The sequence below is a fragment of the Lissotriton helveticus genome, chromosome 7, assembly GCF_964261635.1.
Source record: "Lissotriton helveticus chromosome 7, aLisHel1.1, whole genome shotgun sequence".
NCBI classification, from domain to species: domain Eukaryota; kingdom Metazoa; phylum Chordata; class Amphibia; order Caudata; family Salamandridae; genus Lissotriton; species Lissotriton helveticus.
This window is the reverse complement of record NC_136068.1, coordinates 172,249,415-172,267,430: the sequence shown is the minus strand read 5'-3', so window position 1 is coordinate 172,267,430 and position 18,016 is coordinate 172,249,415. Positions and strand designations below refer to the sequence as shown.

General features: G+C 46.1%; 1 protein-coding gene across 5 annotated transcripts in view; it reads left to right on the top strand.

Annotated features, from left to right (window-relative positions):
* NCOA3 (nuclear receptor coactivator 3) overlaps positions 1–18,016 on the top strand; it is a 551,775-nt gene that overhangs the window by 320,523 nt on the left and 213,236 nt on the right. For all 5 annotated transcript variants that reach the window (XM_078651867.1, XM_078651866.1, XM_078651869.1 and 2 more), the window contains one exon: positions 6,248–6,374. In XM_078651867.1, the coding sequence (XP_078507993.1) occupies positions 6,248–6,374 (127 nt within the window). The remainder of the gene's footprint in view (positions 1–6,247; positions 6,375–18,016) is intronic.

Here is an 18,016-nt window from a genome sequence, read left to right as displayed (position 1 = left end):
AAATACATATCCATAGGAGCACTATTTAATAAAAGCAAAGCCATAGTCTAATATTTGCTATGAATACAGAGTACAATTAAAATATACTTTAGTACTGCGTTTATAATATCTATGCTACCTAAGGATAATAAATAAGCTAGAGCCAACGTGTGATATATCCACCAATCAAACCATCTTTTTTCAGAAAGACCTACTGCAAGAAGAAGTCAACATTCTAGTGCAGAAGCATGCTGTGGAGGACGTTTCTCCTATCCAGAGAGGATTGGTGATTTATGCCCCATATTTTTTGGTGCGAAAGAAAGGACCAAAAGAAGAATTTAGACCCATTTTAGATCTTAGAGTACTAAACCAGTAAAGACAAATTCAGAATGTTGGTATTACATCAGATTTATCCACAACTATTTCAAGGAGACTGGATGTGTTCAATACACCTCCAAGGTGCCTACTTTCCCATTCCAGTATTAGCAAAGCATTGAAGGTTCCTTCAATGCACAGCAGGATCTCATCATTATCAATACAAGGTCTTACCTTGCTGACTAAAATCAGCTCCACGAACTTATAGAAAATGTATGACCATCGTCACAGCTCATCTAAGGAAACAAAAGATCTTAGACTATCCTTACGTGGATGATTGGTTAATAAAGGGTATGTCACCAGTGGAGATAAAAAAAACACTGCCATTCTTGTCTCAAGACGTTAACCTATCTGGGTCGGCAAGCAAACCTTAGAAAGTCAACAACCTGCACAGTTAAAAAAATAAAATACCTTCGAGCAATACAGGATACCCATTCCGCAAAAGTGTATCCTTCGGAGGAGCGGTTATTGTCAATCAATTTGACTTGTCACAATCTTGTTTATACTCGCCATCCCTACTAGGTTTGATGGCCTCTTACACATTTCTACTTCCACTTGCAAGACTTGACATGAGGCATGAGCAGGAATTGCCTAGAGGTCCAGTGGAATGAGTTCTCAGACCACTGGAAAAAGAAAATGACCCTAACACAAGATACAATTCAGTCTCTCCCATGGTGGAAACAGCCAAAGAACCTCTTGGCAGGAGTAGTATTGCATAAGAACCTACCAAATCAAACCTCGATCACAGATGCCTCTCTCATATGGAACACCTGCAAACCCAAGGAATTTCGTCAAACAAAAACACTTTTCATATAAAGTTTCTGGAATTGAGAGCGGTTTGTCTGGCCCTAAAATGTTTTCTTCCATCAATAACAACAAACTCTGTTGTAATCGTACAGAAAATTCAACAGCAATGCATAACCTGAGCAAGCAAGGAGGAACTATGAAGCCATATGGAACTAGTTATTATCCAGAAACTTAAGCATAAAGGCTATTCATCTTCCAGAGGTTCTGAATATACAGGCAGATTCACTGTCGGATAGGTCAGGAAAATCATGACTGGGTTCTAAATGACATTAAGACATTGTTCAAGACTGGGGATATCCGCAAATAGATTTGTTCACAGATGCTAACAAAAAATGCGGAGACTATGCATCCAGATTCTTCCAACCAGGGTCGAAAGGAAATGCCCTTTTAGTAAATTGATGTGGGAAATGTATCTATTTTCTCCAATTCCTTTCATACCTACAGTAACCCTCAAAATCTTCAGGTCCAAGACCAGGATGATAATGTTAACACCAGCATGACCCCATCAGTGGTCGTTCACGGATCTTCACCTGCTAGAACAACCACACGAGATTGCTGTGCAGACATGATCTCCTGTACAAGTTTGGGGGACAGATACTGCACCTCAACTTTTCAATCACTGAAATTAACTGCTTAGCTCCTGTATTCTTCCAAAATTGACATTAAGGATGTAGGAAGGTAGATCCCTGACTATGGTTGCTCCCAACTTTTTGCCTGGTGTTTTGCTGGTTTTCTGACTTAGTTGACCTGGGGCCCTGCTATTCAGGACCCCAGGCCTACTGCTCTCTCTGTAAAATGGATTCCATGTACCTCAGGTACATATCTAATTGGATACTGAGTCCCCTTAACAGTCCCTGTACAGTGTACCTTAGGTACCCAGGGCATAGGTGTACCCAGGGCCTACCAGGGGCTGCAGCATGTATTATGCCACCCCTGGCTGGCCATCCAAATCTGACACAACTGGCTGCACGACAGCTGGGGCAAGGTGGTGTAATCACCCTTTGCTTTAGATATAGTATTCCTATATCTAACCCTAAAATGGACACATATATTCCTATCAGTCACTCCTATGGCAGGCCTTGACAATCCTGAAGGCAGAGTGCTTGGAATCGTGTGAGATAGTGCTCTGGCATGAGCTGAGCCTGTCTGCGGCTTTCGGGATCCATCCCTTAGCCGTTTCCATGATATCGCATACCATATACTCTTAAGTGCATTATAATCCTCGCGGTTATATGCCAACTCTGGTATCGCTTTATCAAAACATGTCGAGTAAGGTGTCATACGAATTGGAATACTAACCCCTCGCCAATTCTGGCGACGGGGTTACCATTCCACCCTTCTAGAGGAACACGACATGTATGTAACCTGTAACCCCGGTTAAAGTCAGACATAGCCTCAGCTCCACAAGATGGATGCTGCCACCGAGACACAAGTCTGCCCTCCTGCTGCTGGGAGTCCTCCCAGCACAGGAGGCAAGGACAAAGGGTTTCCTGCCAGGGGCGGTGCAAGCACCGACCCAGACAGGATTTTGTGTATCCTAGGTAGGCAGGGCTTTAGAGGAAGGTGACTGCAAGTGGCACCCCGGTGCTCACTGTGCATAGGCCGGCTGGAACCAGTTCCAGGGGCACTCCAGCCCCTGATCTGGGGAAAGCCTGCCAAAGGAGAGGGGTGTAACCACCCCCCTCCTAGTCCCACCCATAGGGCAGGACTTAGTCGCGTGCCAGCCCCTTTTTTGCAGGATAAAGGTAGGAACTGGCCCCCTTCCAAATTAGATCATCTTTGAATCCTGAACCAACTTTCCACGAAAGGACCTCAAGACTCTTCTCAAGATTTCTCCCTTGTGACTAAGGAGTAGTCACCCTGCAGCAGCAGGCACCAACCAAGCATCGCGGTCTGCTTCAAGTCTCTCCTCTGGATCAAGACTGACCAGCACGACGAGAACCGGCTTCCCTGGCACCTCTGACCTCAACCTGCATCATCAGCCCAGCTGTGATCCGTGGGTGTGACGAGACCTCGAGGGACCGGCCATCTTTGAAGACTGAACGACGCTTGTCCAGCACGACCACCGAGTGACCCTCGACTGAGTGCTTTGGGGTAAGAGAAGCCCCGACCCTGAGCAGCTCCAGCACCGAAGTTCAGCCCCCCTGCATCCACGAGATCTGCGTGGGGCCCTTCTGCTTTTTGCTGCTCACCGTGTTGTCCAGGTCACTTGCCCGTTGGCTAGTGACCCCCTGACGACGAACTCTAACGACAAACACCGCTGGTCTGGTTGCTCCAGACTGGCCCTTGCTTCCCTCCATCAGAGAAGCACCCTGGACCCTCCTGGTCCACTCCAGACTCCATTTTAAGTCCACCGTGTGGGCTTGCATTTGCCAAGACTTGTTGCCCCAATCCTGGGTCCAGCGACGTCGACAGCAGAGACCTTCATGGGACAGCTCGCACCTCCATCCTGGTCGCCGACAACGCCTCCTGGTCCGAGAGACTGCATAGCCCAGCAGCGCCCACTCACCTGGCTGAGGTGACTTCGTCCGGTGCCATCCTGGTGCCCACCTAAATCACTGGCTAGTGATTCAGAACTTGGTCCCCTCTGCTTACAGGTTTTCTTCTTCCCTGATCCAGGCTTGGATCACCACGAACTTCTTCACTGGCCGCCTGCCAGCAACTTCTTTCTTCAGGCTCCTGGATCTTCAACAAGGGTTTCCGACGCAACTTTAACCCTATGCAGCCGCAGCCCCTGGGCTAGGTAAACTGAGTGCTCCGGTGCTCCAGCATAGTCCAACACCCTAAGTGTTCGGATCCACCCTTGTTTTCGACCCACCTAGTCGGGTTCGCCCGAGAACAGTAACTTTGCAAGTGCTAGTATCCATAGACTTGTTCCCGCATTACGCGTGAGAGTTCCCACTCTGCACACGGCGTCCCTAGGCCTCCTGCTTCTAATCTAAGGGTTCAGCATTGTAGGCCTAGCGTTTCTACAGTCTAGAAAAGTATTACTTACCTGCTAGTAACTTCGCATTCCACTTCTTGTGTATATGGTTTTCCGTGCCCCTCGGGCATTTGTGTAAATTGTGCGACTTTCAGTAATTCTTCAAGAGTTTTGTTGTGTGCTTAGCTCCCTGTCTCATAAAGAGCCACGGTAGTCTTGTTATAAATAAATATACTTTATTTTTGATAACTTGTGTGGTGTCCTTTCACTTGGTGTTCAAGGGGTAATGTGATGGTAAAACAGCTGGCTTAACACGCCCTCTAGAGTCTTAGCCTTAGACTGCTCGTATCCATGCTACTAGGATAGCTGGTCTATCAGGTTGACTTACAACCAATCATCAATAAGGGTTGTCTGGACTGATACATAGTGATCACTAGAATAGTGAGCACTGCATATCAGGCCAACTTCTCACAAAGGACTTCCACAAGACTCTATGGACATTTTAAGAGAGGCTAAAAGACCTTTCACAAGAAAATCTTATGTGTTTAAGTGGAACAGGCCCAATCCAATCTTGTGTCGGGAAGAAGTGGGTATACCCTAAAGTATTCATTTGGTTAGGTCGGTTTTGCAGTTTTCTTCTATTAAATTTCATCTTGCGGCTATAACAGCCTATAGAAAATCTCCATCACAAATGTATTTCTTCAAAATACCTGTAATTAAAGACTTATTTGAAGGGCTTAAAGTATTTCCTCCACTAAAGTTACCATCTCCTTGAGTACTTAACATTGTTCTGTCCAAATTAATGGGTTCCCCACTTGAACCCGTTCATAAAGCCTCTTTACAACAACTCACATAGAAAGCGGCTTTCCTAGTAGCCATCACTTCAGCAGTGAGTGAAATTCCAGCATTATGCTCTGTAGAACCATATGCAGTTTTTCATATACATTTTCTTCCCAGGTGGTTTTAGAATTCCACATTAATCAAATCTAATTTTCAGCATTTTTCCCAAATCCCTCCACTTTAGCTGAAAAGTCTTTACACTCCCCTGATAAGAGTCCTAAAATTAAAACTATAAACATAAGAATATCAAATTACCTTTTATTAGTTATGTTCAAGTCAGAACAGGCTCTGCCTCATCAAAACGAAATATCCCTAGGTGGGTTGCATGATCATCCTGTATACTTCTCTCGTATCAAGTAGCTAAGAGGTCTCACCTAGTGGACCTAAAGCACATTCCACAAGGGGAAAGGCTAAAACTGCAGATCTTCTTATAAAAGTTCCCATTTCAGAAACATGCAAAGATGCTGCATGGAGATCTGTACATACCTTTACTAGACATTGTCTTGATTCAGACTGTATAGCAGATACTCAAGTAGGACAGACCTCTTTGAGGAACCTTTTCGGGTGATTTTAGGACCTATTTTTATTTCATGTCCGCATTCTATGGGATGGGGTTGCTATTCTATTCAGAGCTAATGACTATTGATGAGGATCCCCTGGAAGAGAAGGTAAAGTTGCCTACCTGTAATCCTAGTTCTCTGCCAGGGGAATCTGCATCAAAGTCCTAAGCAACCCTCTCACCTCCCTGGGCAGAAACTGTTACAACTATCAACAATTACTTTACCCAGGATTCATATTCGCTGTAACAATGATCTGACCTGTCACCTGTGAGGCATGATGGGATACTTGGGTTACTGTGAGGTTCTTAAAAGCAGTGTCGGTTTTCTCTACTACTCTTTGAATGCAGCCATTTGGCTAACATGGTCTCATTCCCGTTTCTTTTCCCTTTAAAAAAGCTTTAAGATGTTTGGTTATTTTTTTATTCATGACCTATTTCTATGTAATTGTTTTTTTTTTTAATGAAAATTCAATGTGATAGTCATTTAGACTTTCTGCAGACTGGAGATATGTATGTAAGGTACTATGTACAAAGTTTATTACATATATAAAAACATTTTTAAGAGTGCCCCCGGATCCCCGCCTGTGGGAGGAACTATTCAGTACTTATGACTTGGAGGATTACTCTGGAAAAGAACTGGGATTACAGGTGAACAGCTTTTCCTTACCTTCTAGTGGTGTGGAATCTATTGCTAATGGATTTTCTTTCAAACATAGTGACCAAGTAATAGGAGGTGATTCTGATTTAAACGTCTTGTTGTGCAGGGACCAGTGAGATCAATATGGGTATGGGATCAAATCCTTATGCACAGCAAGGACCATCAAGACCGCCAGGATCCTGGCCTGATGGAATGCTGTCCATGGAGCAAGGACCACGAGGAGCTCCGAATAGGTAGGCACACAAACAACATTGATGCACTGAATTGATGTAAAGAATAATGAGGCACTTGTTTCTAATTTTGTTAATAGAATATTTACTGTATGTTAATATAACCCTTACATGTGTGTATTTTTAAGTTGGTGACTTTAGATTTGGGTCCTAATCTAGGCTCTGGTATTTGATCAATATATCATGCTATTCACTGCAAATTGCTGTCTTAAAGTGTCTGTTTTTTGTCTTGTCTAAAGACCACTTTTAGCGGTCTGTTGTTGAAGAGCCAATGTTTACAATACCAAAGGTTATAGCAGGCTATGGACCATTGGTTGGCTTTGCTGTTCGCGTTTGAGTGGTTCTTATTCAGTTGCTTTTCTTCTTGTGTGGACACGCAGCTTTTTTCATTTGTCTTTTTCAACCTTTATGGATGTATTTTCTCAGTCTCTCCCTCGTCTGCCTTACACACACACAATGTTGCACACTTTTCCCTCCCTGTTCACCCATTACCTTTCCTATCCTTCATGAGGCACTATCCTTCTTTTTTAGCGCCTGGACGCCTTAGGGCAGCAGTCGCGTTTAACAAAACCCCTTTTCATTTCATTTCATTCCTACTAAGCTTTTCTTAATTATTATTATTACTTTTTCTTTTTATGTATTTTATTCTTGTCCTGCCTCAAGCTTCATCATTGCGTCCTCTACGCTTTCACCTTCATTGATCTCATCCTACACTCAGCCAATGCTCTCCCATCCATTTCCCTGCCGACATACTCAATTTGTATTTTTAGATTTTTTTGAGGGGTGGGGGCTGAAGGCAGCTGTAACTGGCTGATAATTCACTTCTTCTTTAAAATGTGCATATTTACCTATTTTTTTTTTTCTTCACTGCTCTAATTGACAACCACCATTTTGGCTAAATAGCTTTGGTAGCATGTTCATATTGGCCCAGGGTTGAGGTGCCGACTTTTGGATCAGAACTCTGTTCCCAGGAGTTAAGCAATTATTGTGCCAATAGACCAGTGTTCATTGCTTCATAGGTTATCGATAAGTTTTCCCCATATGACGAGCAAGCATTGTTATTCAGTTGCTACATCCACCTCTTTTGACACTATCTTCCATCTATTGTAGTAGAGTAGTAGGTTTGCAAGATTTATGGTAACAGCCTGGTGGATATAGGAATGAAAGATTCCACTGATCACCTGTTCAAGACACAACAGCAGCATCTTGACATGTTATAAATTGATTTGTATCCATTTAATGTAACAACATTTGTATCAAATTAGAAGTTATTATGTTTCAGTTTTATATTTATTATTGAAAAAGCACATGCACACCTGCTCTTGGAGTGAGTCATGTTTTGTAGTTTGACAATGAAGACAGGTTCAACTTTAATGGAAGATGTGCCTTTACGACCAGAGATTTGCATGGACTTTTAGAAGCAGGTTTGCAGATACCCTGAGGGACTATGATGTGAGGTGCAAAATGTAGCATGAACTGCCTCAGCCGACTGTAGTTCATACATCTAGAGTTGCCGCATTGCACACTATCCAGGGTGATAATTTTAGCCAGCCATGGGTTTTTACGAATCACCACTTTGCATTCTGGGATCTGCAGGCTATTTCCTTCCAAGAAAGACCTTGAATAAAAGCCTTCCACTCATCTGCTAGGTAAGTTGGGAAGTCAACCCACCACTTTAAGTACATGGTCCTGACATCTCTGTGCTGTGGTGGTACAGCGGTAAGATGCTCTCAATTATTCATTTGTCACCGCTCTATCGCTTTGTTGAACTCTATGAGCCCTTTGGTGCCATGGTTGCTACTTCCAATTGCTCCTCAACTCCTCAAGGGTATCTCAGACTGAGCAGTCCATATATGCCCCATATTATTTCTCCTTCCCTGGGTGTGGCTTCCTTCTGTGACCTCATCCATTTGCCCCTTTTCCCATTTCCCAGTCACCATGTGACTTTACAAATTGCCATTCCAGATATTCACTTAATCTGGGCGCTAGATATCCTTGTTCAATCTACCCAGGCATCCTTTTAGTCCCATAGCATTTGCTGGCCTCTCCAATTAACCCAAAGCCCACCCTACCTCAGAGCCCCCTGACTTGCATCTAGTTTCTGCAAGCCCGGTATTCTCTACATTCACACCCCTCCTCGGTCGAAGAGCCACATGTAGGCAGCACAATCTGTACCCCATTTATCCCGCCTCGATTTCCCTGTAATTCCCCTGCTTTGCTTGCTACTTACTGCTGAAAGCTGCCTCATGGAAGCATCTTATGCCCCACTATTTTATTGTTACGCTTACCATGTATCTTCCCACCAAGTCCACCTGCTGGCCTCTTCCAATTAACCTCACTTGCTGAGGCAGGCATTCTCTCGGAGTACACTGTTAATCTCACTCATTTCATCCCTTCATAGGGTCTTCAATATGCTACTGCCGGCCTCTTGTCGAAGACCTTTCGTGGACCATACAATAGGCTTTGGGTCAACCCATTGTTTACCATTAGTTGGCGTTCTTGGCAGACTCCTGTGCTTCCATCTTATTGAATGGATTATCTTACTTCTGTTTTTTACCTTCCCTCGGACAAAGCTTCTTTTTAAACCTTTTGATTTGGTGACTTGTATCCTTCCACAGTTCCACATAAGGGGACTAATGTTTTCTTTTTTTCCCACCATTTATGGTTGCGGATGTTTTCTTACACTCCTGTATGCAGCTTTCCCCTTGCATCACACCTCCACCCTTCTGTATGGCTCCATTTCTTGCTTCCCCTCGCAGCGCTTTATTTTTTAAACAATCAAACAATCAAAGGAAGTTGTGGACACTGATTTTACTTAATTGTTTTATCTGGAACTTATTACAGATTGTTACCATGTCTTTTATAGGAACTTGTATGTTTTTTAGTTTAACTTTGTGATCTTTGACAGGATAGACTACCGTTTGCAAAACTGACCTTTCCTATGCAACAGTTATCGTTAGCATTTTTAATGGCTCCTAATTTATACCTTTTTAAAATTGATTAGCTTAAATTGAAGTTCAGTCAGCATATACATACTATTGTTTGAGTCACACAATTTCAACTTCACTATTGATTTTGTAATGTATATGTATATCAGGCGTTCGATTCCCACCCAACCTCTTTAGTTATCAAATAGTTTTAAACCAGTCCACCCCATCTGCTCAGAACAGCATCTGTATCATGATATAATATCCCCTTGTCCTACATCCCCTTCCCATGGCAAGTCGTTCCCATGGTACCTTTTCCCAACCTAGTGAGTAGTTCCCTTGTCTGTGGGACCACTCTTGCTTCTCAAAGAAACTCCACCAAGGTAATGCCCCTTGGTGTAATTAGTAGTGTCTTATTGCAATTCTCTATTGTTCCTCAGTTTGTTTTTACCATCACCATCCCTTTCATAGAGGCCATGTACAAGGTGGGTCTGATCGGGCATGAATCAGTTTTGCCCATTCTACCAGGTCTTCACCCAGTCTGTCATCTCTCGAAACTTGCATAGGAGACTCCTTTGCCGCTGACTGTTATAATAGATCCTGGATCCAGGCCTCCGCAGGTGGTGCTTTTGGGCTTGTCCACAGTGGATTGCAGCTCTCTTCTTTTCCAGTATTGTGCCCTGCCTAAGAAACCTTTGTTTCATATGTTTCCATCTCCCATCCTTTGGGAAGAGTCCAAGAATGTAATGCTTCTGAATGGGAGCTGCCCACCCATAAATGTATGTACAAATTGTATGGGAAACCACTTCCCAAAAGGCGTGTATCACTGGGCAATGCCAAACCATGTGGAAGAAGTCCACCTCATTGCGGCCACATGTGCTGCAGTTCGGGGTGGCGGCTAGATAGATTCTGTGTAGCTTGGCTGGAGTGCAGTATGTCATGTGTATATAATTGTATTGCACCAATTTAAAGCATACATTGCTGGACAATGTCTTCCCTCCCTCACAGGCACTTGGCCACTCCTTATCAGTATGCTCCCCCTTAAATGAGTTTGCCATCTGTCCTGTACTATCAGTTTGGGTTTTATCTGCTCACATCAAGTGATGTATAAGAAACCAGATGTCCTCATCGAGGTAGGGCCAGAAGCATTGTCTGTGAATGTAATTGAGTCTTCAGGAAAGAGGGTCACAAGCCCCTTGCCATGTGGGCTAATTTAGCATACTGGAGAAACTGACCTGTACCAGTCTCAAAGCTACCCTGGGGGAGTCCTCAAATGATATAAAACAATTCTTGGGATAGTGGACCGTGATCATTAAGAAGCCCCCCCTTTTCCACCCTTCTGTGGATGTGATTGATGTGGTCTAGGCGAAGGGAGGAATATGCCACAAGGGCATATCTACTGCAGAAGGCGGACTTTTGAGTATTATGCTTACTACTTTGTCCCAAACATAATAAACCACATATGGGAAATGCCTAGGGTCCCCTTGCCTCTAATAAAGTAGGTATCGGCTTGTCACCATGTGTACCTCTAAGTAGGCGTTTCTCCAAGTTATTCCCTTCATCCAGCTAATTAACCATGTTGTAGCTGGGCTGCCGTATAGTTCTAAGTCAGAGTCCTCTGGCCTACCTGTAGGAAGCTGGGTTTCTGTTGCAGTAACCCCCTACTTTTTGCCAGACTACTGATCCACTTTGACTTGATGTGTACTGGGTCCGTGCCAGTCAGGTTCCCAGGGCCTGTGTTCTTTCCCAAAACTGTACATTGAACCTCCAATTGGCACCTCGCTGGCCACATGTCAGTTCCTTGTAATAGGTACCAAGGGTACTGTGGCCAGGGAAGGCCGCGAAGAGCTGTAGCACTTATTGTGCTACCCTTAGAGGCCTAGTAACTTTACACACACACTGCCATTGTAGGCTTCGTGTTTTGGTGCAGAAGAAAGTGAAGTCGACATGGCACACATCCCTGTGTGCCATGCCTACAACCCACTGCTCTGGCATAAGTCAGCCACCCCTCTAGCTGGGTGCACTATACCAGTGGTGAGGGTTACAGGTGCATGAGCCCTGTACCCCTACAGTGTCTAGACCAAGTCTTAGATATTGTAAGTGCAGTAATGCCATTCAGAGTATATGGTGCTGGGTGTTTGTCATCACAAACTCCACAGCATCATAATGGTGCGAGAAAGTGCCCTCTTTCTTGCATGGTATGCCCTCAATTTTTGCTGAAATACTGATGTTTTGATTAAGTGTGCCCTGGGCTCCTGCTAATCAGGTACCCAGGGCCTATGTTCCTTCGCTACAACTGCATTGAAGCCTAAACCCAATTGGCATCTCTGGCCACATGTCAGCCCCTGGTAAATGGTACCACAAGTACCCAGTGCACTGTGACCAGAGAAGACCTATAAGGGCTGCAACACCTATTGTGCCACCCATAGAGGCCCTGTACCCTGCCACTCGCACACTGCCTTTGCAGGCTGCTTGCCTTGGAGCAGAACAAAGTGAAGAGTCGACATGGCACACATCCCTGTGTGCCCTCCCCACCAACCACTGCCCTAGCATACATCACTCACCCCTCTAGCTGGGTGCCCTATGCCAGTGGTGAGGGTACAGGTGCATGAGCCCTGTACCCCTACAGTGCAAGTCCATTCCGGGGCACTGAGTGCAGTGCTGCCATTAAGAGTATATGTTGCTGGGAGGTTGTCATTACGAACTCCACAACACCATAATGGCTACACTGAAGGCTGGGAAGTTTGGTATGAAACTACTCAGCACATTAAACCCACACTGATGCCAGTGTGGGATTTAATGTAAAATGCACAACAGAGGGCATCTTAGAGATTCCCCCTGAAACTCGACCAACATCTAGTGACCTGGCTGAGTGGTGCATAGGCTGCCACCACCAGACATGTTTCTGGACCCCTGGGTCGAGAGCTGCTGCTCTCGGGGGCCTGAAACAACGCACATCCTGGGGCAAGGTGCCAAGCCTCCTCCCCCAGGATGGGCAGGGTTCATGAAGGAGAAGCTTCAAAGGCAATGCTGCCTTTGTGAGCCTCTCCAGACCATTTGCTGCTTTCAGCAACTTGTCCCCACTGGTTCTACCCCCCAATTTGGGCAGGAGAACCGGCTGGAAAAACAAGTGAGGAAGGAAGGTGTGTGCCCACCTCTGCCAACTCCACCCCTCAGGTGAGGGAGGAGTGGTCAAGCACAACCTCGAGTCCCCGTCATCTTGAGGGAGGCGGACTCAGCCAACCAGGGACAGGCTCCTGCCCCCTTACCACTGGAGAGGGGCAGAATAGGGGGTGTACCCACCCCAGGGAAGGGACCTATTGGTCCCTGCCCTTTACCTTCCTGTAACGCCCCTAAATTTAGTATTTTGGGGGCACCCTGAACCTTGCTTCCTCAGATCCAGAAACGACAAGAAAAGAAGATAAGCAGGACTGAAGAGCCCTGAAGAGCTAACAAGAGGACAACGCCCACTGACTTGGCCCCAGCCCTACAGGCCCGGTGTGTCCTGCAGCCAGCAACCACAAAAACCCTGGAGGACCTGCCTGCCTGCCTTCACTTCAAAGACTGAATCTCCCGTGAACACCGGACTTGTTCAAACTACAGCTTCTGGTGCCAGCCAGAGACTGCGAATCCAGCTCACTCTGCACCCACTGAACCCGGCCTGAGCTCGAGTGGAAAAACACCACGAGGAGGTCACCCCGACTATCCTGAACCGAGATCCAGCGACCCCTGACCTGCCTCGAGCCTCCAGCTGACGCCTGCAGCCTAAATCCACAAGGCCCCCCCTAACTGTGACCAGGAGCTGGTAAGAAGATCCAACCCCAAAAGTCACCCCTGCAGCTGACTCCCCTTGGCCTTGTGTGCCCAAACCAACGGTGCCAAGCCAACCCTTAACTTCCCAACTTACCTCTCCAAGTGGTGTTCGCACCCAGAAGTCCTTCGTCTCCCTGCCTGCAGTTTTTTTGCAAAACGGAGTTTCTCCATAGAATATAGGGAGCCCGACGTTGAAACAGAACTCTGCACCCGGCTACCTCAGTACTGCTGAGGGTGCACCTTTTGTGCTACTTTGTTTCCCCATTGTCCCTGACCTTAACCCTAGGAGCTTTGCTCCCCCAACCCAGTGGCCTGCTTGCCAGCAGCCACCAACTGGAGGCTCCCTATCCCCCATTGGATAACATTGGGCCTCAACACTCTGCACCCGGCTGCCCTAGTGCCTCTGAGGGTGCAACAACAGTGCATCACTGACCTCGGGGGACCCCTGAGTCTAACCCCAGAACCTTAACTCCCACAGTAGTTTACTTACCTGTGAACCCTTAACGGGTTTTCCTCCCATAGGATAACACAGGCACTTATTATCCAAAAAGTTTCGAAGTGTGGAGTTTTGAAATCTAAAAAATATTCCTTAAAAATCGCACAAATAACCAAAATGTGTTTACTCACCTGTTTGCAGGAAATGTCCCAGTGCTGAATCTAGGTATCCACCACTGAGTTAGAAAAGTAATGTAAAAAGTAAGGTACCTGTAATTTACTGAAAAAAGACTATTCATTTCTATGATTTGTATTTGCTAAGTGTTGCATACTACTGCTCCCCTGTAAATCAAACAAAGTACAATTTCACTTGCACTTTAAAACTGTTCTTTATCCAGTAACTTATTACTGAAAAGTATTTAATGCTTACCTGTGCCAGGCTTGCTTGGTTCTAACAATAAACCTTATATTTTCATACAAAAACATTTGGCCTAGAGTTCAGTTCTTGACTGTGTGAATTTGTTTGCTGACTTGAGTATGTACATCAAATGCTTAACATCGTCCTCTGATACGGCCTTACTGCTCGACCAAGCTACCACTATTAGAGAGTAAGGTTCTATCTAACTTTAACCTCTGCCTACCTCTGGGGACACTTGGACTCTATACACACTATACCTCATTTTGGTGTAGTATATATAGAGCCAGTTTCTTTCAAATGGCTTTACTGAAAACTGGGAAGTTTGATATCCGGCTTCTCAGCACATTATACCCACAATGATGCCAGTGTTGGATTTAATGAAAAATGCACTCCGAGGGTATCTTAGAAATGCCCCCTGAAAAACAACCAGCCTCTGGTGAATTCCCTGACTAATATACACCACCCTGCCACCACAAGATGTTTCTGGACCCCTGGTGTGGAAGCCTTCACTCCCTGAGCCCAGATACAAAGCCTTGCCTAGGTGGAGATGGTCACACCTCCCCAGGCCAGGAATAGCCATCTGTGGCAGGGGAGCTTCAAAGGCCTTGCCGCCTTTTTAACGCGAGCCCCAGCCTCTCTTGCTATCAGGAGCAGGCCCCCTTCCTGTCCTCCCTCCTTTTCAGCGGGAAGACAGGCAAGAAAAATTAGAACAGTCCAGAGGTTGTGCCCTCCTATGCCAATCCCAGGCGAGGAGAAGCCACTCTCCAGTCAGGATTAGGAATAGTGTCCACTCCCCCACGTGGGGGGCGCACACCAAGGGTGTAGTCACCCTAAGGTCAGTAGCCCATTGGCTACTGACTTCGAGACCCCTAAAACATCCTGTAAAATACAGTATTTAGGAGATAGCCCTGAAACAAGAAGGCAGATTCCCATAACCTACGAAGGAGGATAGAAGACGCCCAGCAGTGGACAGTGCAGAGAAGAACTGACTGGACGCCAGCCATACCAGCCGATCTGCAGTTTCCAGAGATCCTGCGCCAAAAGTCACGTTGTCCTGCAGTCAGCGACCTCCAGAACCCCTGGGAGGACTGACTTCTTTCAACAAAGACCGGATCTCCTGTGAACCGCAGCACTGTTAAAAAGAAACTCCCAAGACACTCTGAGCCTGCTGAGGACAAAGAGTACTGATGCCGAGAACCACCACTGCACCTGATGCCCACGGCCCAAGTGGCCCACTGGTCCCAGCTAGGTCCCCCAGCGCTCCAGAGTCTGAGCCCACTGCTGGTTGACCCCTCCAGGCCTCCCAGATGTCGTCTGCACGGAGACACCCCCTTACCGAGTGGGCATGGTGAGGGGAAATCCGACCTCAAGACACCCCTGCATCCAGCCATCCTGCACCCTGGAGAAGAGGACATAAGGTTCATCTACATACCCAAGTCCTCCAAGTTACCTGTCTTGCTGTTGGTTCCTCCTGGAAGACTTCCTGGACCGAGCCTGCAGCCAGAATCCAAAACCGGCAACTCCCATTGAAAACAGGGCACCCGATGCCAAAACCGCACCCTGCACCCGGCTGCCTCTTTGCTGCTGTGGGTGCACTTTGTGTGCTAATTAGGATCCCCCTTTGCCCTGAGCCTAACCCCAGGAGCTTTGTCTCCCACAACCGTGTGGGCTGCTCGTGAGCAGCCTCCAACCAGAGGCCCCCTATCACCCATTGGCTAACATTGGACCTCAGCACTAGTGCCGCTGAGGGTGCTTTTGGAGTGCATCCTCGACCCTGGGGGAACCCTGGTTCTAACCCCAGAAACCTAACTCTCATAACTAAGTACTTACCTGGAAACCGATAACTCCATTTCCTCCTATACGATTGCATTGACCTCTTTTCTTTGAAGAATGTTTTAAGTGTAGAGTTGGTTTGTATGGCACTCTTAAACTGCAAATGTACAAAAACTGATTTACTTACCTTTTCTCTAGGAACTGACCCATATCACAATGAGTAGATAAAGTAATCTGCAAAGTAATCTAACCGTATTTTCAACTGTATTCGAAATATTTACAAACCTGTAAGTCATTTTCATTCAGCTTGCTTGTATTGTTCAACCTGCCTTGAAAAGTACCATGTACACTTACCTATGCCAGGCTTCCTTGGTTCTTGGAAATAAATATAACAGAATATTATTATACAAACAAATTGGTCTGAGTTCAGTCTTTGAGTGCGTGACATCATTTCTTGCCTGAGTGTGTACAATAAATGCTAAGCACTACCCTTTGATAAAACCTTACTGCTCGCCCACTCTACCACAAATAGAGTAAGGTATTGCCTACTTTTACCTCTGCCTACCTTTGTGGTTCCATTGGGCTCTGTGCACACTATACCTTACTTTGGTATAGTATATACAGAGCCATCTTCCTACACCGCCCTGCTCCCATACTGGTTTCAGTGTATCCAGTTTGATCCTGCTCATTCCACCTGTCGATATCTGATCCTCCATGAGTAGGTCGAGGGCCACAAAAGCATGTTGAGGGATCAAATATGTGCCCCCTGTAGCACATAAAGACACATAGGCAGTAATACCGTTTTAGTCTCAGCATCTACCCATGACTGCTAACAAGAGTGTCTTCCAAAACGTAATGGACTATTGCAGACTATCCACAGCCCTGCCCATATTTCGCTGGTGGCTGTTGTCTTGGTCCATTATCATTCCGATGTTGCGATATAGGAAGTCCGATGTTTCCCAGGGGATTACAAGCTGAACCAGGCAATGACTGTTCAACCTCCTAGCCCTCACATCGAGAATAGTTTGGGTTTATTTTGGTTTATTCGGAGCCAGACACCTTTCAATATTCCATCAGGACTTTTAATAGGATTGAACAGAGTACTCTAGGTGCTGCAAGTATACCAGTGGGTTATCATCATTCGTAGAGAGCACGTGGGTGCTGTCCACCACTCGGTGGAGCACTCTTCTGAGCCTGCAGGCCAGGTGCTCCATCCCTGGAGTGAAGAGTAGGAGCTACAGCAGACAACCCTGCGGAGTTCCGCACTCCACCCAACATTGCTCTGAGATAATTGTGTTTGTCTAGACCTGGCCCTGTGACTACGTTTACAATGTTAATCAATTTCATATAAGACTGCCCTAAGTCCATTACCCTCAGAACCTCCTATAACTAGATCCTATAAACTGAACGAGGGGCTGTTAATTTCAAGCATTGTCAGGGTGTAATAGTAATCCGATCTGTCTGTTTCATTAATATCCGGCACATATTTTGGATAGTGCTTGTAGGAAGCTAGCTCTTTATAAAGTGGACAAAGAGGTCCACTGAAGTTGAAGTTGACGGGTTTTGTATAGCGCACTACTACCAGGCGGTTTCTTGGCGCTGCAGAAGGAAACTGAAACTGAGGCAGGGAGGGGGAGGATTAAGAAGTATAGGCGGAAGAAAAAAGATGGGTTTTCAGAGCAGCCCGAAAGTCCAAGTAGGAGGGAATAGACCTAATTGTCAGAGGGAGTGAGTTCCAGAAGAGGTGGGCAAGTGTAGAAAATCTGGATCCTCCCGATTTCTTCTTACGAAATCGGGGGACAAGGAGAAGGAACTGAGTGGCAGAGCGAAGATTTCTAGCAATGGTCTTGGATCTAAGGAATGCAGGAGCAGTGCCAGCTAGAGACATAAAGGTCAAGCATCCCAGCTTGAAGAGCGAGCGCTCATTGATGGGGAGCCAATGGAGAGTCTTGAGCAGAAAGGTGGTGTGACTAGATTTAGGGAGCCTAAAAATGAGGCGAGCCGCTTGGTTTTGGATGAGCTGCAGGCGGCGGCGCTCGTAGGCTGGGATGCCCACATAAAGGGCATTGCCATAGTCTAGGCGGGATAGAATCATTGCCAAGATGACAAGTGTAAGAGCTTCGGCCGAGAAGTAACGTGAGACTTTACGGATGGTTCTTAGGGACAGAAAGCAAGAGGAGACTGTCGAGCTTATCTGGGGCGTAAAGAGAGGTCCTGGCTGACTTTGATGCCCAGGGTTCTAACAGAGGCAGAGGGAGACGGGGGGGGGAGGGGGACCA